Consider the following 27,603-nt stretch of genomic DNA (forward strand, 5'->3'; position numbering starts at 1 on the left):
GTATTTTGAAAGTTATTAAGAAATAGTTGTCTGGCTCTTCTGATGTGGTACATGGTGAATGGTAATGCATAATCAATTAAATCCATATTTCAAAGATGTTTGACATATATTTTTAAAGATCTTTATGATTATCAAAATGTTATGTAATCAATATGTAAATGGTTTAAGGGACTTCCTGTAATAGTAACTAGAACTTAAGAGTGAAGATATTTCAGAGGAAACTTTTATAATACCAAGAGCAACAAGTTAATTTTACTCCAGAGACTAGAGCACAGGGAGGCAAAGGTGCTTGCCCCATCTGACACCCAGTTAGTGACAGAATTAGATACAAAAGCAATTTTAAATTATTTCTAGTATATCACACTGTTTTACTCTCATGTGTTGATTGAATATTACTTTGAGCACAATAAAGGTTACATTTTATAAATATATGCAACATATATATGTTACATATAACACATAAGTATGTATTTCTGTGAAAGTAAACATGCAATTTAATAGAAAGTTCACGACACAATTATTATTAATGGTCAAAATTCCCTGTGTAAGTTCTAAATATTTTTATGCTGCTTAATACCTGAATGAATGCCAGTGACTATGTTATTATAAATGAAAAAATAATTCCAAGATACTGCAAGTATTGAAATATTAGGGCTACAGCTTTTTGCAGTATAAATGATATTCCATAATTGTTCCTATTTATGAGCACCGAAAGACCTCTTTTTACCACATCACTCCTCTGATTTCACATTGCATGATATTACCTCCATTGAAGTTTATATTTTCTTTTTTTCACATACTTGTTTGTTAGCTTGATTAATATGAACCAAATACTTAAAACATTGTTGTTAACATCTGTGTGGTTGTTATGGCCTGACTTTTATCTCCTAAAATTCATATTTAGAAGTCCTAATCATCAGTACCTCAGAAGTAATTTGAAGTATTTGGAGATATGACCTGTAATGAGTTAATTAAATTAAACATGAGTTATGTGAGTAAGCTCAGCATGATTGGTATTCTTAAAAGAAGATGAATTAGCCCAGGGAATACCGTGTAAAGATGCAGAGATAATACGGCCATCAACAAGCCAATAAGAGCAGCCCTTAGGAGAAACCAATTCTGTCCACACCTTGATCTTGGAGTTCTACCTTCTAGAACTGTGAGGAAATAAAGTTCTGTTGTTTAAGCCATCTAGTCTGTGGTACTTTGTTAGGGCAGCCCTAACAAATTAATGCAGTGATGTAGCACAAATAAAAGATGGAGGTATTGAAAACAAAAGGCTTATTGGGTGAAAATAAGACCCACCAATTTTATATTTTTGCTTAGTATTTCAATCCTGTGATTTAAAATGGCCTAACCCTCCCAAGTTTTCTTCACGTCACTATTTTTCAACTGTGTGACTGTAAGCAACAGCAGTTAAATTCTCTACCAAGATGCAAAATACAGTAATTTCAGACAAGAATTTGTTTGTCATCCCAAAGTGATTTTGTGTATTAACCTTCTGGAAAGAGCTACTCATCACTGCACAGCAAATCATATTTTTAGAGAAAACCCAGAAGTCGCCTTAGTTTTTTTCTCCAGTAGGGTTATAACATCACCAGCTTAAAAAAAATCAGAAATATTTCCCAAAGCATATTACACTGCAAATTATTATGCTACATGAATATTCTAATGCAGTTCCCAGGGGTAAAACAAAGATAACACTGAGGTGGTGGGATGGTGGGAAGATGAAAATTAGTTCAACAATTGTTTCTGGTAGAGACAACAAGAAGAGTATTAGCTACTGATAAAGGGATGGGAAATGCAGATTTAAGTGGCCAAATTGCAACATCATAATTATTAGTTATATATTTTTGAAGTAAGCATTGAATAAATGAAAGGACTGAATATAAGTTATCTATATTATCCATATCTCTACCTGCTTTTCCCATGTGTGAATTTTTACTTTCACAACCTAGCAAATATAAATATACTAATAAATATTTCATAAATACAGCTAGATTTCTTTGATGGAACAAGATGAATCTATAAGTGGCTTAAGTCTAATACTCATATTCCTAGAAATCTGCATCAAATTAAAAAGTAAAAGTTCTTTAAAGGATCTGTAGGGGTCATTTATATTAGAATTATTGTAGGTGACAGTGTAATGAAGCAACTCTAAGCTCTAAAATAATGCCAATGTTTAAATGCATATTAATAAAATAAGTAAATCCACTGCCTGATTTTGCATTAGTGTTCACTTTAGGAGTCAGTCGTTGGTTTGAAATTTCTGAAGTCCCTGATTTTTTATTTGTTTAGTCATGTATATCAAATAATTTTTAGACATGCTATAAACTCATCCTGCATTATTGGATATGTATTTTACTTTCTTTAGTCATCAAGTAATCACTGCACTGTAAGAATCTCTGAGAAGCTGTATAATGAATTTATTTTTCCCATGTTTAAATTAATGGCACTTCTTTTCCCCCAAAGAGTTTCATAGAAACATAACTTAAAATTTTATCTATGAAAGAAGACTTCAATGATCTGGCCACTTGTTAAAACCAACCTTCCACACACCAGCACAGTATTAAAACAAAACCAATATTTATTTTAAGATGGAGTTTCAGCCCTGAGGCCTCTCTTTATAAAGAGGAATTTTAAAAAATGTCCTTTCTCAAAATTTTATTTTCTTGAAAAAAGTAGCATTTTAAGGAACAGCTTTAACACGAACTAATGATAGGATCAAAAATGTTCTTTTAAAACTTAAGACTGACATATTTAATTTATTACCACATTTATTTCAATTTTCTGAGAGGGTAGGAAAAACAAGTGTGTTTTGGCATACAGTTTAAGAAAGGAAAAAAAAAAAAAAAACAACTTTGAATTATAAGAAGATGAGTTCCAAAAGTATTCTTCGTTTTTCCTCAAAAGGAATTAGAAGTCAGCATGTTGCTATTGCTCCTGGCATAAGACAGTGTCTTTGATTTCCATCCTCTGTGTCTCTGAATCCTGCAGTGCCATCACAGCAGAGTGTACTGCACACCACTTTAAATAATAAGAGTTTCAATAGGCACTTTAGTGGAATTAAGAAAAATCGAACACTCTTCCACCGTGATGCCACATAGCTATCTTCGTTCTAGGTTGTCATGTCAGTACATTGTATTTAAGAGGCCTGAGCTTGTCTCAGTGCATTTCAAAAATAACAAAACAAAACCAAGCAAGTACATATAACAGGATTTATCTTGTGTTGGCAGAATAAACCAAAACTGACAACATGATAAATATAGCAACTTGCTAGAAACCAGATAATCAAAGGAATCTTGTCCTAGAAAGCCTGTGGAAGGGGTGTGTGTGTGTGTGTGTGTGTGTGTGTGTGTGTGTGTGTGTGTGTGTGTGTGTGTGTGTGTGATATTTCTATTTGTGTTTCTTTTTCTTAAATTTCTCCTGTTGGTTGTGTTATAGTCTTTTTTTTTTTTTCCTAAGTGACTTTATCAGGATTATAATTCTCTTCTTCGCCGAACATGTCCGCCAAGACTTTAAAGCGGGGTCCCCAGTCTGTCAGATAGTCGTAGTCCTGGTCCGCTTCCGTGGTGAGAGAGTCTATGGAGCTAAGGGAGTCCGCTACTGACCCGTTTCCTTCATAGGCGTATGTTGCCAATGAATCATATGGTGGGGCAGTTGGGTCCACATCATTTTCCTGAAGCCTTTGATTAATAAAATCCCTTATGTCTGTGTTATCCTCCGCCGGTGGTCGCTGCCGAGGTAAACAGAGAGAGTCTGGTTTTATATCCCTGCGAATTTTATTATCTTCGATCACTTTCGGATTTCTCAGAGCACCAATGTCGAAGGCCTGGGTGTCCTCTTCTCCGCCTCCTTCATCATCATAGTGGATAACGTTGTCTCTGATGTCTTCTTTAGAGGTCATCAGGGTGTCCTTCTTCTTCTGTCGTCGCAGAGCTACATACAGCACAACTATGACTAGAATAAGACAAAAAATTGCGATTTGAGAATATGTCACTTCACCTCTTCACAAAAAAAGAAACAAAGGGAAAAAAAAAGATGACCAGGACTGGCTGATTTTCCTTAATGACATCCTATGGTTTTCAAAGTAAACATACTGTAATCAATAAGAATCATATTTATGGTTACAGTTTTTTCATTGTCTACACTCAACCTCATTTTGAAATTTTAACTAGCAAAAAATCATAACAAAATTATTCATACAATCAAACAATTGTAGCCTTATGTTTAATATATAGACTATATTTAAGTATTTTGCTGTGAGGTGAGAAAAGGTGTTACAAAAATAAAAATAATAATAATGGTTGCTCTAAGCACAAAGCTGCATAACATTGGTATGTTATATCAATGTATAACTTGAATATTATAGCCCATAGTAACACTTAGATATTATTCAAACCAAAGTTTCCCAATTGTAATGTTATTGTGTTTCTAATGAAATGTGGCAATCACGTTTAAAAGCAATATAAGGAAAGAAAAAAAAAAGAGAGAAAGAAAGAATATAGAATATACAGGCCTTATTTTTAGAAATCATATCAACTAAGATCTTTAATTATTTAAATTCCGTGTCCTGACATATTGAGACATTTCAAAAACCAAATGTCTAGCATTTCAGGTTACATTCATGAAGCATTATAATATTTTTAAATAGTTCATTGACATGCTCTCATTATTGAATCTCTCTGTTTCTCGTTTTCTCACAGCTCTCACTAAATTTATAGTGTCTATTTCTTGTAGGAATGAATAGACACAAATTCAAAGCATGACGTCAGCTCTCAACTTTGCCTGTCATAATATGCCCTCTCCTCACTAGCAGTGGTAATAGGTTGAAAGACAAAGTGTGTTTGATTTACCACAGCCAAACCTGGAAGACAATTGCCATAGGGTTAGAAAGTAGAAGACGCTGCATGATAATGAAAGCTCATTTATTCCCTCCTCCTCCAAAATTAGAGTTTAATAAATTGAAAGTAGGGAGGAGATACAGGTAGAGCTTCTGTACAATGGGCCTTAGAGATATTTAGCACTCTGTTATCCTCCAAGGGTTTAGGCAAATTTCAGAACTAAAGAGACTATCAGTTTTTCATGCGGGAAGTACATGAGAGACTGCAAACGTCACAGAGAAGCCTTGCATATAAAATGGCTTTAGAGTTGCCATGACTGAGATAGAGACTAGTTGGATGTACTTGAGGGTCACCTAAAAGTTATCTGGATACCACATGTTTCTTATACTTCCCCTTACTCCAGGAAGGATATGAAAATGGTTAAGAATAAGCTGGACGATTTAAAGGAATCTGAGATTGGTTAAGGAAGTCAAACAATAGCTGGACTTTTAAGTAGACTCCATGGCAAGACTAAAACATCAACATTTACTGCGTATGCTAACAAATTCACAGTTCTAGAACAGTGCAGGCACACTGTGGACACTCAGTAAGTTTTTGGATGAAAAGTGGCAGGTAGTGCATGATAAGGTTGACCTGGGCAAGATTAATTGCTACACTGTACCAGGTCCCGTGGCTAGAGGCAAGCATCCAGAATATTCCAAATCATGGTAGGTTGGTATACAAATACTCTAGGACTTGGCTAGCTTTTAGAGAAAAGAGGAGTATGAGAGAGGAATGGTTGATTTGAAGTTAAACACCTGATTGATCACTTTCCATTTCAGATTTGAGAACATTATTTTGAATCTGCCATATTAAAGTTTCTATCATCAATACAAACAGATGACAGATATAATTTACTATGAATTATGAAGTTGTAAAAAATACATTGTTCTATGCACCAAGGTTACTTGTGTGGATTAATATCTACATCATGCAAATTGGACTAGCAATTTATCCTCCAAAGCAACATGAGTTTATGACTCAGAAAATGTTCTTCACAAACTATTAGATAATGGCTTACTCCATGCTTTTCACCCTAGTAATTTTTTTGTTTGTTTGGTTTTTATCCTAGAAATAAAGGAAGGTATCTACATTTGTCAGAATTTTTGGTTAAATAATAAACATGTATATATAACCTGATTCCACAGTGTCCAACTTTGTATCTGTTGCATTTTGAATTTAAAAGAACGACCAGAAAAATATAAAATCTCTCTTTCCCTTGTGATTCTGGAAGCAAATTAATAAGTGATATGGAGTCAGCTGAACAGAGTCGACGGAAGAGGGAAACCCCAAATGTAGGTTTATATTTATTCTCTCAGAGATGTTGCAGAATACATTCACGTCAATCATTTTCCTTTGCAGTGCTTCTAGATATTTAAGTGTGGTCTGTTCTGTTCTAGTGGAAATGATTAGAATTTTGATGTGAGGAGATGTGAGAAAAGTGGAATAAAAATTGCTTCTGGCTGGCAGTTTAAACAAGAAAAAAAAAAGATGTCCCTTTACTTTCTCTCTGTTTCTTTCCTGTTCTTTCTCTTTTCTTTATTTATTAAACTGGTATTTGGCAACCACTATTCATCTAGCATATTTTTTAAAGGTTATATAAAATCTTAGGAAGCAATGGTTACCAGGATGTAAAACGAATTGAGAAGCCACTGATGTAAATAGGATATTTATTATAGAAAATTTCATTGAGGCAAGTTCCACAAACTGTTATTACTTGAAAATACTCTAAGGCTTGAACAAACTTTTGTATTTTTGATGATGTGATTGATTTATGACTTATGGCAATATCCATGAGGCATGAAACAAAAATTTAATTTTAATTAAATATAATTCAGTATAGATAGACCATTTTCCTTCTCTATGTATGGCAGTTCAGCAAAGAAACATTGATTTACATTATTGAGGAGAGAAAAGACACACAGAAGATGATAGATAGATGATTGATAGATAGATAGATAGATAGATAGATAGATAGATGATAGATAGATAGATGATAGATAGATAGATAGATAGATAGATAGATAGATAGATAGATAGATGATAGATAATATTGAAACCAACCTAAGAGTATAACAATGCACAGTAGAATTGCAATCAAAGCCCCAGTACTGAGTCCTACAGGTAGAAAAATGGCTTCCACATTACAAGAAAGGATGGTACCATCAGAGTCACATCTACAAACTCGAATAGTCATGGTGTTTGTGCTGCTCTGGACAGGATAGCTGCTGTCTTCTATTATAATAGGGAGAAAATACAACTCTTGCTGTCTGCGGCTGTATCCATTTCTTTGGGTCTCAATTCCAGCTGTGTTGTCTATAAAACATGACATTTGTAATTAAGATGGTTACTATAAGCTTCACTTTAAATATGAAAGTTTGATATTTATTAAACAGTTGGAAGCTCTTCTTGAATCAGTAAAATATATCCATATTTTAATTCTTTCTTTTATCATTATGAAAGGTACCAAAATAGAATCCATGGTAATCAAAATAACCTTTAGGCAAAGAAGACACATTAATCTTCTCTGGTGTAAGATAAATTTATTATTCAGAAAGAATATAGCATGGTTTACAAAACAAGAGGTATGCATGTTTACTCATATTTTTTTCTGACATCAAAACTCATTGAGAAAAATCAATTCTATGATTATTTTTTTATGTGATAAAAGAACAAATTATTACAAAATATGAATCTGCAAACAATCTTACTTAAGAATCTATTCTTTAAAATACAAAAAATATCAATTTACTATTTCAGATTAAAACTTGATTTTCCTCCCAAATCTATATCTATATCTATATCTATACTTTAACTTTGCACATCAGTGTAAAAAACGTAGAGGGGAAGAAAAAAGTTTGTTAATAACATCAAGATTCATTTAAAAATTTCAACATCATGAAGTATAATAATCACCCCATTAATCACAAAAGTAAGTCATTATACTTTTGATAAAATCAAAATAGCAATATTTACTTGGAATAATCCAAGACAATAATGATTATTAGTTTTATATAAATGCAATTAATATTCCTATTGAAAGCATCCTTTTTCTTGCATTTGCTCTTTACTTCTTTTATTTCTACACACAGTAATGAAAATTTTGTTTTACTCATAACACTATTTTGTTTTTATGTCTATTGAAGTAACTCCTAGAAACATTTTCTTATAGTTTTAGAAATTTGTTAATATTTAGTTTATTATAGCCATATGTAACACACACTTCAGAATCAGGTAAAAAAAAGTCATGAAAATGGTACTATTTCATTATTTCATTTGTCTATTTGAAGATGTTACTTTCAACAACTAAATATTGGCATCTTCTCTCTATTCATTTTGGTAATATCAAAGAAAAAAACTTTAGATGATAAGATGGACTTTGGTATGGGACTTATTTGTTATTACAGAAAGGATATTTTTAAATTAAAATATTAAGATGTCAAGTGTCTATAATAATATTTCCAATGAGAGTGGTTCCAGGTACCTGTGGTGACAGTAGGAATGGAAAAATGGAAACTAGTTGAATTAACATTGAAATCTTCAGCTACTGATGGTTGGATACTCGAGTCTGGGGAGAAGGAACAGTCAAGGATCAAAGTTTGAAATCTGGGTGAAAAGGGTTAATAGAAGTGAAAAGTCAGAGAAACTATTGTATTAGAACTTGGGGAGGTAGAAATTTAATATTCTTAAATGCATGTTAGGTCAAAAGGCAGCCTACCCTTTTGTTATTGTTTATGTCCAGTACATTATTACTGAGATATAACCACATAAAAATTCATTGTGCTGTCCATAATGGGAATGCAAAAAAAATATTAAACTTCATTTCCACTATTAAAATGTTTTGTATCAATGTATGGATAAATAAAATGTAATATATTACATTTATATATATGTATATATATATATATATATACACATATACATAGTAGTAATAGTAATAGTAGTAGTAGTATCCAGCCTTAAAAAATAAGGAAACTCTGTCATTTATGACAAAGTGGATGGATCTGGAAGACATGCTAAGTGAAATAAGCCAGACATAGAAAGATTAATTCTTTATAATCTCACTTATACGTGGAATAAAAAAAAAAAAGTTGAACTTATAGAAGCAGAGCGTAGAAATGTGGTCCCCAGGCATTGGGGGTATAAAATAGGAAGAGGTACAAACTCTCAGTTGTAAGATGAATAAGTCTGAGAATCTAATGTATAACATGACTATAGTTGATACCTTTGTATCATAATTAAAATTTGCTAAATGAGTAGAACTTACATGTTCTCCAAAAACAGAAAAAAGGTAAATATAAAATATGTGAGGTAAAAAAAAAATGTTTCCATCCACTTGAAAAAAAAAAATCTTTACACTTACAAATATAACTTAAAACAGGGAATATGGTAAATGCTATATGAGAGGCACATTTCAGACTATGAGAGAACACTGTGCTATGAGGCAAGGTGATCTGCTTCACATTATCAAAGTTAATTAGAGGTAGATACTCCAACAAAGATGCAATGGTGGAAAATAGTCAATGATGACATTACTGAATGATGTGATCATCTAGCTACCTGGTTGCCCATGCCAATGATGTGAAAGTGTGATTAGTGTACTTCTCCATCATATCACATATAAAATCTAAGAGATCTAGCTTTAAACGCTATTAATCTGATTTCCATCAACTAGTCTCTATCCTCACAACCATTATCCTAATCTAAGACTCTCTCACCCAATTTCTGCAGTAGCATCTGAACCAGTCTTATATCCCTCTAGTGACTTTTTCACACTATGTCCAACCTGATCTTCATAAACGCAAATTTGAACACTTTATCCTCTTGCTTAAACCTTTCAAAGACTTCTCAAGTCAGTGGATTTAAGTTATAATCTCTTTAAATAGCTTGCAGACATGGTGACCATATCGCTGGTTTGACTTAGCCCTATTTTTATGTATGTTGTTCCAATTTGAAATCACTAATATTATTCACTTCTACTCTCCAAAATGCTCCAGTTTTCATGAGAAAATGTGTGGTCTCTCTATTTACAAGGCCCTTCATATTTATGACCCTGTTTCATTTGTAGCCATCCCTCACAATGCAGGAAATCATACTAAATTTCCTTCTGTGACAAAATGTGGGGAGTCATTTCTTTCCCCTAAGTATTTGCAGAAAACTAAGTTTCCTCAAAACATCCTTTGACTTCTATTAATCGCCATCATCATCACCATTTCATTACAATTGGTTCATTTGTTGTATAAGCATAGAACTGAGTAAAACTTTTTCCTCCTCCATATTATAAACTCAGGTGTTCTTAGTTCCCATCATTTAGAGTATGGAAATTTAGAAGAGGTAGAATACCCAAAGTCACAGACTAATAAAATCAGAAACAAGGAGCAGTAGTGAGCCTTAATATTTCCAGTCTTGTCTCTTTTACTTTTTTGAAGTGGTTGAAAGAGTAGCAGAGATGACAGTGTGGTTCGTAGTAGCAGTGGTAGTAGTGATGGTACTAGCAGTGGTGGTAGAAACATTAAGAGTAGACATGATGGCACAGATCGTAGCAAAATGGTCTTGGACGTATGTTTAGGTGTTGTTAAAGGATGCACGTATTATTTTATTTAATATAAATACTATGAGGTTGACATTATTTAGTATAACTTAATGCATTAAGAGCCTGCCCTTTATGTAGTAATGGAGTGGGAATGGAAACCTATATCATTCTAATTACAAAGCCTGTATTTTTAATCTGTGCTGCATCATGTGTTACTCAAGTAAAACTTCATTTCCACTATTAAAATGCCTTTTATCAATGTACGGAAAAATAAAATGTAATATATGTATATCTATATATAGATATATATCTATATATCCATGAGAAGTCATGGATACTAAGAAGTCACCTAGTTGTACGTACAAGTAATGTGCATGTAGAACAAAGGATATATTTTAAACAGGAAAAGCATTTTGTACCCCAGACGGCTTTTTATTGAATGCCTCATTCAGAGATTGTCTGCATTCTAAATGGAAGGCATTTGCCTCATTAGATACTCTATATAGATTAAAATAATTTATAATAAATATTTATAAACTACTCGCTATCGCATTTTATGTTTCTCAGATATGGATTTCCATAACTTATGAACTTGGGTGCTTTTAGGATAAGCATCAATTTCCACCTTTGTGTCCTTTTACAGAGTTACATGATAAGAGGTGAATTTTTATGTGGTTAAACTTACTTCTGAAGTCACGGACTGTAAAATTGGGTTTGATGGCAGCTTCAGGTGATAATCTAAAGGAGAATTGTGGCCCAGCAGGTGAAAGATCTCGGTCTGCAGCGCTGACTATCTGAATGATCTGCAACAAAGTGGAGATGGAACTTCAAGTCAGTCATCAGTTTCAAAAGAAACTGTACACACCAGGCTGACGAGTTTATTCAATGAAGCAAATGAGGTGACAGCAGTGACACTTTGAAGATTCATATCAGTGGACCAATTATTTACACTTAATTTTATATCTAAACATTTACAGTTAAAAATGGCAAAACAAATACCTAAACATTTACAGTTAATAATGGCAGGTACAATTATAGGGTATGGGTGCATTCCAAATCAATATATGCATAACTCAAAAGCTTAACAGCATTGAACATTCTCACTAACAAGCAAAATAAAATAAAAATGCACTTTGCTTGTATTTTAAATTAGATGAAATAAGTGCTTTGTAACCGAAATATGAAAATGCTTACCGGAGACAAAAATCTGTGATTATTTAAAAGCCCTTGCGTTTGCAAAAGTTTAATATAGTTATTTTTATGAGAATGAGATTTATTTTCATAAATAAATAAAATTATGAGAAAAAGAGGTGCAAAGTACCCACGTCTGTTTTAGATATGTTTGCTTTTCTCCAAGGAATAAAACTACAAATTATGTTTTCATAGAGTTCCTTTAAGAAATAAGAGGTCTTCATCCTGTTTCAAAATTCTTCCTAAATTGCTTCCATATATTGTGTACATTATAGGTAAAACTCTGGTACGTCTATAAGACGTCTTTATGAATTTGGATGTCTTAGGTTGGTGCAAAAGTAATTGCAGTTTTAAAGGTTAAAGATAAATGCAAATCCCGCAATTACTTTTGCACCAAGCTAATATTATAGAAATGTACACTTGAAATATATACAATTTTACCAACCAATGTCACCCCAATACATTTAATTTAAAAATAAAAATAACTTCTGAGAGCCCAACTGTGAAATTTATAATTCACTATATAAATAAGCAAATCAGCACAGTTTGAAGCATTTATTTATTAATATACTCAATGGCTTTGCATCAGAATTAATTTCAGGAAGTGTGTGTAATATGGGGAGAGCACTGTGATGCTCAGGTGATCACACTCTCCAACTATATTTGGGAAGAACTCAGGTTTCACGTACTATCTTCTGGTTCCAATGGGCAAAGTATGCATCATGTGATCTTAGATTGATGCCATTAAATGTGTGACTTATTTAGTATTTTTTGATTTGATTTCATGGTTAAAACCCAATATCATGACTATGATCAACCTTCTATATAGCTGTGTGTGCATAAACACATACACATTCATGCACACACACACACACACACACACACAGAGCCATGTATATTGGGACTTTGAGTGTCTGGTGCAGTATTAGTAATTTGTAAGTTGACAACCTGGTCCACTAGTGATAATTTCAGTTCTCTGGTTCAGTGTAAGTCAGTCGCACAGGATCTATTTACCCTTTATGACTGTCATATGAGAGTTTCACAATTTGCCACCAAAGGTCAGATCATGGAATGTCAAAGAATACCATATAGACTGTGTAAAACTTTAACTTTCTTTCACATAACCCCATATGCTCAGATCACTATATCTTATCTGTAAAATTTCTGTAAATTACTTGGGGATCAGTACTTATTTGTCAAGTTTTGTTTTATTTTGCTTTTAAGTACTCACAAGTAACATACTAATTTACTTAATTAAAGGTATTTAGCCCCAAGAGATATCAAGAACATAACTTTAGCATAAAGGTAAGCCCTTTAAAACAGCAGAGACATGAAAATCTGGGCATAAACTGGTATTTATTTGGAATTGTCACTTGGGAGTAATTTCCCTAAGGAAAATAACTCTCATATAAATATGTGCTGATACACTATTAAATCTTTACTGGTTTCTGTGGTATCACCTTTCTCTCTTTTGATAGATAGGTGATACATCCATATATACATATAAAATTATAGTCCAGAAGAGATAAATAGGTCCTATGCAGAGTTCCTAGATGAGGAGCAGAAAGGCTAGGGTCAAAAGCAAAAAACGCTTATATACTACACTCCCTGAAAACTCAACAGGTGTTCAGGGCTATGGTTTATACATAAATGTGGTCCAGTAGGACACAAAAAGCTCAAAAGTTATTTATTAGAAAAAGAGCCACCAAGGACCTACCATGCTCCTCACCAATTTGTCCAGACATAAGAAAATGAAATAACCTCTAGTAATTTCTACTATTCCCAACTTTCTAAACATTCTAAGTTACAAGACAAACACAGAAGCATTAAGCGGAGTTCTATTCCCAAAAGACTTTCATTTATTGTGTTACAAGATTCTGATTGATATAAAATAATTAATGTCCTAATATTTAAACAAAGAATTGCATTTTGGGGGTGAATGTGGAGGAATCTGGAATGTTGAAAATGGGTAAGTTGTGGGAAACCTCTTATCACTTCCCAACTAAATCAGGTATTTACTTAGGTACACATTCATACAGCATCTACTACTTTAGACACTAAAGCAGGCACGGGGCTCAGCATATGCAAATTGTGGGCATGTTTAACGTCAAAATGGGGTTAAAACTTGGTTTAAATACATTGCTGTGCCTCTTCACAATCAAGGAGGCACATTTATCACTTTGGAAAATATGACTAATTAAGTCATGCTGTAATAAAATTAATACTTTCCCCAAATTAACAAAAGAAGGATTAGAGCAGCACAGCACAGGAGACGTTTCTGTGCTGATGGGAAATTCTACATCTGCACTGACCAAAATGGCAGCCACTCATAACACATACAGCTATCAAGTACTTGATTGACATGAGGTGAGTGTAAATCAGAATATTGATTTGTAGTTTTATTTCATCTTAATTTAATAATTAAATTTAATGGACACTACATGATTAGAACTATGAGAGAAATGTCCTACAAAGTGTAGAAGACATTCACATTGAAACAAATACTATGGATTAAAGAATGGTCTTTTTCAATAAAAATGCTGTTGCAAACATTAAGATTTTTTTTTCAAGTAAGAATCAACACTTTTCAAATTCACTTAGAGGAGCAGTTATGGTGTGTAAAGGTGTTTGAAATATACTTCAAACCAAAGCATACCAACATATTATTTTTCTTAGGAACTTAGGTACACAGTATTGGTTTAACCATATTCTTGTTTCATTTGCTTATGCCTTATTCTCATTATTTTAGTTTTACTTTATTCATTCATTCATTTATAACAGAGTAGAGAAAACCTGGTTACCCACCCCCCCCCCCACATAAATCCTAGGGCTTCGACAGTAACTTTCATTAACTATGTTCTGCTCTCCTGGCATCTCCTCACTAAAACCTCCCCTCGAGCAATATTGACATGCAATTCAGATATTTTGAATAACCCACCAGCTTTCCATTTGTCATGGGCTTAAGGGATTTTTCAGTACTCTTTCATAAAAGCATGTGAGTAAAGCAGGAGAAACAATAGAAGGATGGACCCTAAGCTGGTTGATTACTCAGTTTACAGTCACAAATTCTTTAAAAATTCTACAGTAAATGAATGGAAAGCATGGCAGAATCTGTAATCCTTATTTGTTATATAAAGAGTATTCTCTAGGCCATCATGACTTTATCTCCTGTGGTATTAACAACGCATTCATAAATGTACTATTAATTTATGAGTTTACTATCTCTTATGGTTTCTTTTATCAAGACATGATCCAGAAAAACACAAACAAAAATAACATGCATATATGCATTATAGACATACATAATATACATATATGCACACACATATGTGTATACACATTCATGTACAGTCTTATAACTGAAAACACATGCATGTAGTGGATTTTTATACACTCTGAACAATACTGATACCTGTCCGGGTTTGGCATTTTCACACACAGCTGTTTCATATGGGACAGCTATTTCTGGTGGAAATTCATTGACATCTAAGACATTAATCAATATGTTGACTTTGCTAGTTAATAATGGGTTACCTGTTGAAAACATAAAAAAAAATGATTAGAAAATATGGTCAGTTATTACTTTATGGGAAGTAGTATTAAAATTAAAAAAAAAAAAGCTTTGTATAGAATCTGAAGGACTTTTCCTTTATGGGAAACTCTGTGATGTTGTGCTAAATATACATGATAAAAGGATGAATAAATGAGGTAGCTTTGCTGTCAGAGCAGTGGCAGTTCACTATTCCAGTGTTTATCCTTGAAACTCACCACCAAAGTAAGGTCTACGTATCACAAGTATAGCCATCATGCCACGGTTAGTTAGTTAACAGAACTAATCATCGGTAGTGATATTTTTCACTAGATGAAATGTTTTCCGATGTTGTGTTTCTATATTAAAACTTCATTAGGTAGAATCATCTATTTAAATAACACTCACAAAATGATTCCTCTTGGAAAGAAGGATGATAAATTATAAGGAAAATGAAAGAAAGAGGGCTTTTTAGAAATGAAAATTAAAATATCAGACATACAGAAGTAGAAATAAGAGGATGTGGAAAGCTAGGATACATCTTAAAATTATTTTCCCATGATAAAAAAAAAAAAGTGTAAACAAGCTTTTCTTCCTGCAGTATCAAAATGTTCGTTTGAAAAAGTGTCTTTGCCAAAATTCCATTTCTAGTTTTGGCCCCAGCCTACAATATATTATTTGCATTCCTGTCATTTTTTGAAGAAGACTAGAAATAATTAAACTAAGAAAGTATACCATGTTTTACTCATTTACCCATGTTTTAACTCATTTATTACAAAATTTTACCTTATGAAGTTTATCAGATGGATAAGCTACCCCAAATTGTTGAAGGACCTTGCCCAGAATCACGCTTCTAGAGGAATGGGGAGTTAAGATTCAAACCCAGGACTATGGAAATGCCATGTTTATTCCACCGTGTCTTCTCTATTGATTGATGTGTGTTAAATTCTTCATCTGCTGTGCCACTGAAGATTCACAATATCGGTGTCATTTTAGATCTCTATCTGGATTCTTTTAAAGAATGCATACAAACTCTCACCACATTATTGATTGCTACAAGTCTCCAATATGCTAATGTGCTAAAAATTTATTTTAAAAAATTAAAAAGCACTATAAGCAGTAGCCTAAGAAATGTTTACATATTCACATATGTTACAGCGAAGTCTATCATTACGTACCAGTGAAGATATAGATAACATATACTGAAGATAAATGGTATATTGTGTAATATGGGATGTGTTTATAGAAAGTGTATTGGTAATCTTGGAGTAAGATGCAGAAAATAACTATTATTAAAAAAAAAATCAGTTACAGGGCATTTCTCTTATTTTTTTTTAAAGATTTGGTTAAGGTTTCAAACTTATTTAACTCAGTTTTTTTCATATAAAACACATGATATTAATAGGCCCTAATTTCTTGAACTCAGTGTTTTTCATTTAAAACACTTGATATTAATAGGCCCTAATCCATGAGCTTGTTGTACTAAACAGATGATATTTTACAAAAGGTTGGACCACTTTGGGTAAATTATTATTATTCATTTACCAACGGCACTTTGTGGAGATTATCTAGTTCTGTTTCTGTTATTGCTATTAACTATTTATACAGCATAAACTGTAGATAAATTTCAATAATTTGGTTAAACTATGTTCACTTTTTTAAACAAACTAAAAAAATATTTTTGAAAATCAGTGCCTAATATTTTATAATTCTTACAATGTATCTATATCCTGAAACCTATTATACAGATTAATTAATTTTAGGTTCACAACAACTCTGATATGGGCACTACTATTAGCCCCATTACTGTATGTGGAACTCTGAGGAACAGAGGGGGATGTAACTTTTCCAAAAATCGTAAGTTGTAGGTAGTAAGACGAGTTTTGAATCCAGGTGTTCTGGTTCCTAAGCTCTATTACATATTGTGTATCAGAAAAAAAGCATTTGAAAATTATATACCTATTTACAAAATAGACAACTAATTTATAATACAGGATAGAGTTTAATAAGTTCATATGAATAACTTAACCTATTCAACCGCTGTACAATTTAAAAATAAGTCTCTACCTTCTATTTTACTTAGTACATAAGGCACAAGTCCCAAAGCCCTATGGAAAGAAAAGGTTTTTTTTGTTTTTGTTTTTTAATTTTATTTTTTAGGGATTACAGTTTTATTAAGTTAGTGTGAGGACGGGATGCCCTCTGAAGGGGGTGAGACTTCTCTGGCCATTATATTTATAATACAGATTAACCGTCATGATGTATAATCATATTACAATTAAATCCAATTTTTACCCATAAGTAATTCCCTTTTGGTAATTTTAAATTATTTATTTTCCTCCAATACAGATTTTAACATCTGTCCCAATTAGTAATATGTCAGACAAATATAATCACTGTTGTAACATCTTATTAAAAGTGTTTTCAAAGGGATGATTTTGGTATTTTAGCTAAGACAAATATTTGCTGTGTGATATTTTTCTGTGCACTTTCGGATTTGTAGAATTACTGAAAATTAAATATCACTAGTCATCAATATGGCTATTATAAAACAAATACCCAAACAAGGATAGAAATAAAATTATAATAACAATAAAAAACAACATCCTCATAGTGCCAATAATGAGTGATGGGTTTATTGGTTTCATTACATTATTCTCTCTTCTTTGGTATGTTGTACATTATAAAACTTTTCATAATTACAAGTTGAAAAATGTCACCTTATATTTTTAAATTCTGGCAGAGGAAGTAGGGACATCTCACTTCAAGAACTACTGTACTCAAGGAAGCATTGAACTTTTCACAAGCAGATATAAATTATTAGGATAATACATGATCTGAATTATAGTGCAAACTGAGCAAAAAAAGTGCTAAATATCGCAGTGCAAAATACAGTGTTAAAAATTATAGGTTTTCTTTATCTTTTCTCTTTCAATCACTTCACTTTAAAATTACAAGTTAAGATAAGCCATATTTCAAAAGAGTTCTGTTCGACTATAGTCGTATGATCTCTAGTAGACTGAGCCATCCATAATAGGAATTAAATTATTCTTATGCACCTATGCCAAAGTAAAATATTATTATCCTCTGTGCTATTGGTGACTAAAATTGATCTCCGAAGCAAAATACATCTTTAAAAATACCACCCATTTTTTTTTTCCCCAATAAAAACAGTAGGGGAAACATTGATTTTAAATGTTTGCAATAACATGAAGACTCTGACATTATGAGTTTTTTGAGAGCAGGAACTGCATCATATTCATATTTAAATGTCCAGAGTTTAACACAGTGCCTAGTACATGCTAGCAAATCAAATTGTAAATAAATAAATACACTTTCAGAAACAAACTGAACTTAGAAACAAAGGTGGGTTAGATACAGCTGATTACCGTGTTTCTCCAAAAATAAGACCTAGCCTGACAATCAGCTCTAATGCGTCCTTTGGAGCAAAAGTTAATATAAGACCCAGTATTATATTATCTTACATTATATTATATTATATATTATATATGACCCGGTCTTATATTATAGTAAAACAACACCGGATCTTATACTAATTTTTTCTCCAAAAGACTCTTTAGAGCTGATTGTCCAGCTAGGTGTTATTTTCGGGCAAACATGGTATAACAGGAAAACTGTGAATCATGACCCACTGACACCATGATAATCAACACATTTTCCCTGAATTCACCTATGGTCAACAGGACTTAAATTTAGATGCCATTTCACTTTACGTTAAACTATCTATAATTTTAAAAAATAATAATTATATATATTTATTAATTTCTCATTAATTCCTAATTAAGTCCTCCTTTAAAAAAAAGTGACTTCCTTTAATATAAACACAACAAAATTAAATTAGTATTTTGAAGGCATGTAAAATCCACTATTGATTTGATATGAGAAGGAGGTGATTTTATACAACTCTTTAATAAGTGCTAGTCAGTAAACAAACACATTTCTGAAACACACACTTGCAAAAAATATAATAAACGATTAATAATTTAAGATGATATATTATTTTCTATTCCTTATAACCAAGTCACAGACGCAATGAGAATATAATACACAAAACACAAATCTGTGTTTTATCCTCTACCCTTCCCTTTCTCATATAATCCTCATCAAATTAGTTGACCAAAATGTTGTTTCTACCTTTTAAATATCTCTCTGTTCACTTCTACCCATTAACATCTTGTTTGTTCTCCTACTTTTCTGCTTGTTCCTCTGCCAATCCTTTAAATGGCTTAGGTATACAACACTGACCCACTTCTCTTCTTTCATACTCACATATTCATTACTCTATATGTTTATCAATCTCAAATTTATTTATCAAACCTAGATCTCCAGCCCGATTTCTTGACCAGTGTACACACTGATTATGTGACTATTTGTATAAGCAGTTAGAATGTCAAATTCAACCTATTCAAAACTGAACTCACAATCTTTGCCCAATACCCCTGTTCTATTTCTTTATTTTCCACTATTCTTCCTGCTGTCTATCTGGACCCCTGGTCATTCACTAATAGCGACTCCTCATTCATCTCACTCCCACAACCAGCGAGGTCAATTATGTCAATTCCACCTCTTAAATTTCTCTCTAATTTCTCCATGTCTTTTTAATCTCTCTGCCATTACTTTATAAGCCATCAAAGTTTCTTTCACAGATTACTACAGAATCCTCTTACTATTTTTTCTACCACCCTCTAATCCTGCTTTCCTCCAATCCTTTCACCTTTTTGCCACCAACATAAATTTTCAAAAAATATCAGTCAAATCAAATTCTGTCTTTTATTACATCTCTTCAGTGTTTACTTATTTACTTCAGGATCAGATCAAAACATCAGAACATCCTGGAGTGAAAAAAGAGAAAAAAAAAACTTCCTATTTCTTATCTGGTTTCTCTTTATTTGTCAGAGAGGATGACGGGGAAGAGATAAGTATGGAGAGAGCACAGACCCAGTGAGACAGACAGACAGACAGACAGGAATTTTACCTCTTACTTATTCTCACTTTTTTCCTCCTATACTAAATTATTTTATAATTCTTTGAGCATCTTTAAGGCTTTCTTCCACTTCTGGAGCTTGGCATATGTTGTCTTCACCACCTAGAATAGCTTTTTACCCTGCTTTCACTAATTCCATCACAATGGAATTTTCTTTCAGTTTAGACGCTCCATTCTTTGGAGGACTCCCCTTGTATCTTTCTGTGTGAACCCACAATGCAGTGCTTATTTACTTATTTTCCATGTTAACATTATAATATGTTATTCTTATTGCCAGTTTACCTTGTTTGATGTCCATTAGACTGTAAGCCCATCTGAGAAAGATATGTTTTCTTTGTAAACATTAAAGGATGGTGTTTAATATATATCAAGAAATAAAAATAAATGTAGAGTAAAATGTTGCTGTCATATTTATATTCACAATATCAACTTATTGAAAAATTAATAAAAGTTATATAAATATTGTTCATTTAACATGTAACATATATTCCCCACAAGTATAAACCTACTCACTATTTATTCATTAATAATGTACATAGCCATGTGTTCCAGAGAGTCTGAGAGACCATGGGCATCAAAGATGTATAAGACAAAGTCGTTGATACTAAGTATTTCATACTTGAGAGGATCACTATACAAACAGATGAAATTAAATATAGTGCATGATGTCAATAAACTAACATTTTTTTTCATGTAAAAATGTTGCTTATTTTTTATTTTCCTTTTTTTTGCATGTGATGTTAAAAAGAATTTTCTCTATATATCTATATATATTTTTTTATCCAAATTTCAACCTTTAGGTGAAAAGCTCATCATGTAGTTTTAATTTCCTGAAAAAATTGTATACTAATTAAGAAAAAGAAAAATAAGTTTTGCATTCTTGTTGTGTATATGGTTTTGATGGAGAAATTCAATGCTTAAGCAGTATGATTATGTTAGTATACCCATAAGTAGTTGAAAGTCTAAAATATAAGCTATTACAACATAAATTTGAATTCATTATATTTACACAGCATATACTAGTGAGAAAAAAATGTATTTCTAAATTAAGTTGATGATTATGGTGGTGTTAATTATTATTATTTCCATGATATATCAAGTCTTTATGAAATGGTATGACTATTTACTATTATAAAAATGATGTGAATTCTTACTTCAAAGTACTATTCTTATAAGTACTACTGAAATGTTGTCAATACTAGTATAAATCTAGCTTACCTTTCTTTGAAAACACAAAATAGTTTCACATAGTTACTTGGGGAAAAAAGAAGGGAAATTACAGATCAGTGGATAAACTACCTAGATTCATTCATGTGAAGTAAGGTGTCGATGAAAAGTAAAAGAAGGACAATTATTTGATCAACTGAAGAAAGAAAAAATAACTTCAATCTAGACTTGAATCCAGTGGTTACAATTAGTCCTCAAAAGTCAACTACATTCTCTAAGTAAGTATGTCTATTCACGATAAGTTATTCTACTGTTTCACTCCCCCAAATCCATGCTCATCTTTAGGACACTAGAGAATTTGGCATGTTGGTTCCAAAATTAGTGTCCACTAGAATGACCTATGGAGCTTGTTTAAAATGAAGATTTCTTAGCAGTGCTCTCTGAAATTCTGATTCAATAGATCTTGACTGGGGTTCAGGGATATGTCCTTTAAAACCATCCCAGATTACTCTGATGCAGGTGACCAGGGCTGAAAAGTTAAAGAACAGTTATAGAGAAGAAAAGGCCAACCCAAGCATGCTTGTTATCAGTTAAAGTGCATAGGATTTATAATTATAACTTTTTGAAAAAAGACTGGGCAAATTAGGGAGAAATAGCTGCTGCCCAAACACCAAAGAGAATCCAGACTCACCCTTGTTTTTTGATCCTAATGAGGTTAACCACAGTCACCCAGGTGGGTACAATGTGTATCACCCAGTGCTGGCTTATAGGAATGCAGGTCCAAGAGCATGAGAGGTGTCATCAAAATACATGGTGAATGTTTAAATTAAATATATATAGTAGTAAAAGACACATTGCCATTAGCCCCCCTCAAAACACTCTCCCTCACTTCGAACACACTTATCCCATGGTTCTTGCCACTTTCTGAAGCAGTTCTGGAAGTCTTTTTCATGAGTGTCTTTAGATGTGCTTTTGTGGCTGCCTTGATGTCCTGAATCTATTCAAAATGTTTACTTTTCATGGCCATTTTGACTTTGGGGAAGAGCCAGAAGTCACATGGCACCAGTCCCATGAATAAGGTGGATGAGGACACACCGTATTGTTTTTATTTGACAGGCATTGCCATACCAGTGGCAATGTGTGACATGGAGCCTTTCCTCATACTGCATTACATATTTGAAAGTTGCTAAGAACGTATATCTCAGGCTTCCTTTCTGAAGGCATTTTCCGTACTTCCTTTGTGAATTCTAGACACCAACTACACCACTGTACTTGTAATATCTGAGCGCAACATGAACTTTGATACCTCTATGATTTTACTGAAGATGTTTCTTCAACCTAGAATATCTTCCTTTCCTCAATTACAATATCTTTCTCATCTTTTAAAGATGATGCTCAATGACAATCCTTATTGACATACTATTTATTGTCCAAAAATAATTATTTTAATTATCTTTCTCTCGAACAGAACTTTATATTTTTATTGTGTACTTAATGAATTCAGCCAGATTTTTGTCTTTCTCACAGAATTTTCAGTGCCTCGTGACCAGGTAATATGCTTTCTAAATGTTCTTCACTTTTAGAGTGACTTCTCTGGCTGCCAAAAACCAATATGGTAGGCGACCTTCTAAACTGGCTCCCAATAATCCCCACTTCCTGATATCCACATGAGCTACCTTCATGTAACTCTCTGACTTGCTGTGTAGTCTGGATCTAGTGACCTGCTTCTACTGAATAAAATGTGGCAAAAGTGATACCAAAGACATCAGAAAAAATATCTTCTCACTTTCTGTAGGGAGCAGGACTCGAAGTAGCCAAATCCCATATCATCATGGACTCATTCATGGACTCCTTCTTCCAGTCTTTCTCCTTTGCTGCATCTGGGATGAAACCAGCGGCTGGCGCTGCAGGTCTCAGGGCAGAAGAGAAGGCCATATTCTGCCAGTGGGCATGGTGGCCAGATTGCTGATACCCTAGATAATGAAGTCTTCAGTGATTTTTTTTTTTTTCCATTTAGCTCACTGACAACCTTGTTGAGCCAGTAGCCATTCACTTCCCATCCCAGGCTGCCCAGGGTCTTTCTTGACTTCCTTGGCACTGGGAAGGCATTGCCTCTGAGAGTGGCCAGCAGTAGGAAGTGGCATAGTGAGGATATACAAAATCTTTCAATATACAGAGAAATTATCAAAAAGGATAACTGAAGGATCCCTCACAATGAAGTTGTTAGAGACTCTTGTTGTAGCTTGCCACTAATCTGATAACACATACTTACACGGCATAGTTAGAAATCTACCAAACGACACCGCTGTCATACACATAGCATTGCACGCATATTTCATGATTCTACTATTTTGTCTTTTTATTTTATCTCTAAAATGCAAAAATACCTAAATAATTCTAATAGGTAAAAAGTCTAACAAGCCTAAATATAGCTAGCTAGATATATAGCTAGAGAGATAGACATCAAAAGTAACAATAATTTCAGTTCAATTGTATGTACATTACAAATATATATATATATATATATATATATATACACACACACACACATATATATATATGGATATATATATATACACAAACATATATGGATATATATGTTTGTGTATATATATATATACACATATATAAAACTATTACATTTTAATTATCTATACTTATGAAAAAAACTTGACTAGTTTTATTAGTAGCCTATTTAAAGTAAGTGGAATGAAGGATAGCAAGTGAATAGTTGTCCCTGTGGAATTGTGTTTTGGAGTGAGAACTCCAAATCTTAGCTTGGTCATCAATCACTGTGTGACACTGGGCTACAAATGAAATATCTCGGAGTCTCCATTCCCTATAATGAGTCTCCTACTCTGAGCCTCACTCATACAGTGTGGACAATAATACCTTGAGTTCATACATATAAAGCTATCAGAATAGTTTAGTTTATTAGTTTAAGTTATCATTACTTACTATAATTCTAGAAAATTAGGTACTTACATCTCATTAGGCCTAGAACACATTTCGTGACTAACTAACTGGCATGCAGGCAGACAAAACCCTTCAGAAAATTCTACTGCAAAGTCTTTCTTTCTATTTAAATCTTTCATTACTTAATGACCACATTCTGATCAGTCATAAACTTTTGCAAAATTGCTCTGGAGGTTATATGAGAGTACACTTAAATCTGAAGACCCTGGAATTCAGCATAATTTGCATAGTTATAACTTACTAAAATTCTCCATTTTGGTCAATTTCTAATTACTCCTAAACTATAATATCTTTAAGGATAAACTTCAGTCTTAGTTTTCTCTTAACCCAAAACAAACAGTGCTTTGCACATAAATGGTATTCTACACAAGTTTATAAAAACAAATGTATGCATTTATGTTGAATCTGAATTATGGATATTAATCCCAGAGGTTATTTTTCTGTACATATGAAGATGATATAACTTACATTGTGTTGAAGTAAAAATAACTTAAAAAAAAAAGTTGTATATACCAGGTAAACTTATAATTAAACACCCAATAATAATTTCAATTCATAATATATATATATATATATATATATATATATATATATATATATATATATAGAGAGAGAGAGAGAGAGAGAGAGAGAGAGAGAGAGAGAGAATTTTACTCAAATACAGCATTTAGTAAGTCAATTCACTGATTTTTGACCTATTCCACAATGAATGGAAACAATCCATGGTCATGCAGATAACTATATGATCAAGAAAATAGTCCTAGAGAACATTATGTTAAGCGAAATAAGTCAGACAGAGAAAGATAAGTACCATATGATCTCACTTATTTGCGGATGCTAAAGAAAAGAATAAGTGAATGAACTAATCAGAAACAGTTTTGGAGACAAAGAGGAAAAACTGAGGGTTGCTAGATGGGCGGGAGGGGTGGGGGGTGGGGGGGGAGGGTGAGAGGATTGGAGGGCATTCGGTGACCACAGGATGGCCACGGGTTTGAAAATTAATCTGGGGAACGTAATTTGGTGGTTACCAGAGGGTAAGGGGGTTGGGGGGTGGGGGATGAGGGTGAGGGGGATCAAATGTATGGTGATGGAAGGGGAGCTGACTCTGGGTGGTGAACACACAGTGTGACTTATGGATGATGTGATACAGAATTGCACACCTGAAATCTATGTAATTTTACTAACAATTGTCACCCCAATAAATTTAAAAAATAAAATTAAAAAAAAAAGAAAATAGTCTCTGGCATCATCAGTTTATTTTATAATTATAGAAAATATGCTCTAGGGTTTTAATGTAATTAGTTTTCATTATTTTTGCCTAATAATGTTTGTTATAGTAACATTGAAAAAACAAAAAAACAAATTAGAAATATTTGCATGTTGAAAATGTCTGATAATTAGAATGGAGTGAATTTTTGGAGCTTCCATGTCTTTAAAAAGTCTCAAGATTAGTATCATAAGAACAGCAAAGCAGCAATGCATAAAAGAATTATTAGAAGTCTAATAAAATTATTTGGATCTCCAACTATAGCAACACTGATTAATGACTTATTTTTAATTAATTGAAATTTGTTTCATCATTGTACCGTTTCATTTCACCTGAGAGGTTTTATAGAAGACTCAGGGCCAAACATATGCTAGTTCAATCTGCAGTAAGGTATACTTACACAATTTTGTTCTTCTTGGCAGGGCAAGTGTGGGCTATTTATTTCTCATTCATTCACTATGATGATAGTTTTCTGCTCAGCTGGCTAGTTCAATCGATGAAAACAGTCTTATGCATTAGAATATAAAGTTTACTTTTAAACTCTGAATTCAAGCAAAATAAAGCCCACAATAAGCTAGTCTTATTGTGGAATCTTTAATTACCACATGGTATGTGTTTAGCCTCTTTATTTTTCACACAGATGTATAGTATTTACTCCAGCAGACTTCCCAAGGACTCTAAAATCCACACAATTGTCTTTAGATAGATACTGGAAAAGACCAGGGGGAGATATTTTAGAAATATTAGTTTGGCATCACTCTTATATTGTGCACATTTATGGATTATGTATCTAAGTCACAGGTCTGCATAAGTCCCAATAAGAGCCAACATAACCTATAAGACTGCACACCCTAGAGTTTTTAAATTTTAACTTAGGTCAATAGTACAGCCAGTGGATTGGAGTGGTAGAGGCAGCATGTACCCTAATGATATTTATAATTTTAAAAATAGGATTCCCTAAGATTTAAAAAAATAAACAAATAAAATCTAAGCTTTTGAGGATTGATGGCACTTGCTTCCACCATGAGGGTACATTATATCCCTCCATTTTCCAAATAGTTGAAGCTCAGTGCTCTGACTGCAGGTGCTGCACATGCTACTATGAGGGCCCCCATATCATGAGGATGGTTTGAGTGACCTAGGCAGCCACTGGAGAGAAAAGACCTTTCAGAGCTACAGTACAGGTGATTGATGAACTATCCTGAGACTGTCACCTGGACTAAAGGTATGGGACATACTACTCCTACTTCAAAATCATGCACATGTTTTGTGTGTGCATTCATAAGGCAGCTCAGGTTAGATTGGGTAGTTTTCTAATTAAAAAATCTTCTATTGTAGACAATAAGTCTTTGATAAATAGAAGTTATTTAAAAAGACTGCCTCCAGTCAGTTGTCACTTACTATGCCCAAGACCTTAGAGTGAACATAGCATTGTTCACAGAGGTCTTATATTCAATAAAGACAAGTCAATTTCAACATACTTGCCAAAGATCTTAGAAAACTAAAGTTTATTTTCTCAGTAGAATATGGTTAAGCTGTCCCCAAAATTCTAGATCAATGGAATAACTGAGAGAATGAAAGGAACAAACAATAAGCACGAATAATGAATGTAACCGTAACAAGATGTGGTAAGGGAGGAAAGAACGATGCCAAGTGTGAAAGGAGACTTTAGGAAAACAAAGAGAATGGGAGTGGGGATCAAAAAAGGGGAGACTGACATTCTGTTCTCTGGATAACATATCTGACTAGATGGACGGCTTTCAGAACCTAACTGAGCAAGGAGGGCAAATTTGAAAGGAGATGGCAGGACAGAGAAAGGATGCAGCAGAAGAGCAGCCTGTAATGTGCCTGATTAGAAAGACAAGATTGTGTGAATATCCTCAGAGTCAAGTGGGCACAGCAGAAAGGAGCTGAAATTGAGAAATCATGTTATTAAGTCACCCAAGGTTGCCTGCTGTTCAAGACCACCCTGGAATTAGGAAGCTGCAAGGTCTCCCACTGGGTGTCCATATCAAGTCCCCATGCAGATGGGATGCCAGAGCCTCCCAACAT

General features: G+C 33.2%; 1 protein-coding gene across 1 annotated transcript in view; it reads right to left on the reverse strand.

Annotated features, from left to right (window-relative positions):
- Nucleotides 1-3,402: 3,402 nt before the first annotated feature.
- CDH12 (cadherin 12) overlaps nt 3,403-27,603 on the reverse strand; it is an 893,592-nt gene continuing 869,391 nt past the window's right edge. Inside the window, exons 11-14 of the mRNA XM_033110569.1 lie at nt 15,020-15,141; nt 11,102-11,219; nt 6,948-7,199; nt 3,403-3,960 (exon numbers count right to left, since the gene is read on the reverse strand). Of these exons, the coding sequence (XP_032966460.1) occupies nt 3,461-3,960; nt 6,948-7,199; nt 11,102-11,219; nt 15,020-15,141 (992 nt within the window). The 3' untranslated portion in view covers nt 3,403-3,460. The remainder of the gene's footprint in view (nt 3,961-6,947; nt 7,200-11,101; nt 11,220-15,019; nt 15,142-27,603) is intronic.

Source organism: Rhinolophus ferrumequinum, chromosome 7 (assembly GCF_004115265.2).
Source record: "Rhinolophus ferrumequinum isolate MPI-CBG mRhiFer1 chromosome 7, mRhiFer1_v1.p, whole genome shotgun sequence".
NCBI classification, from domain to species: Eukaryota; Metazoa; Chordata; class Mammalia; order Chiroptera; family Rhinolophidae; genus Rhinolophus; species Rhinolophus ferrumequinum.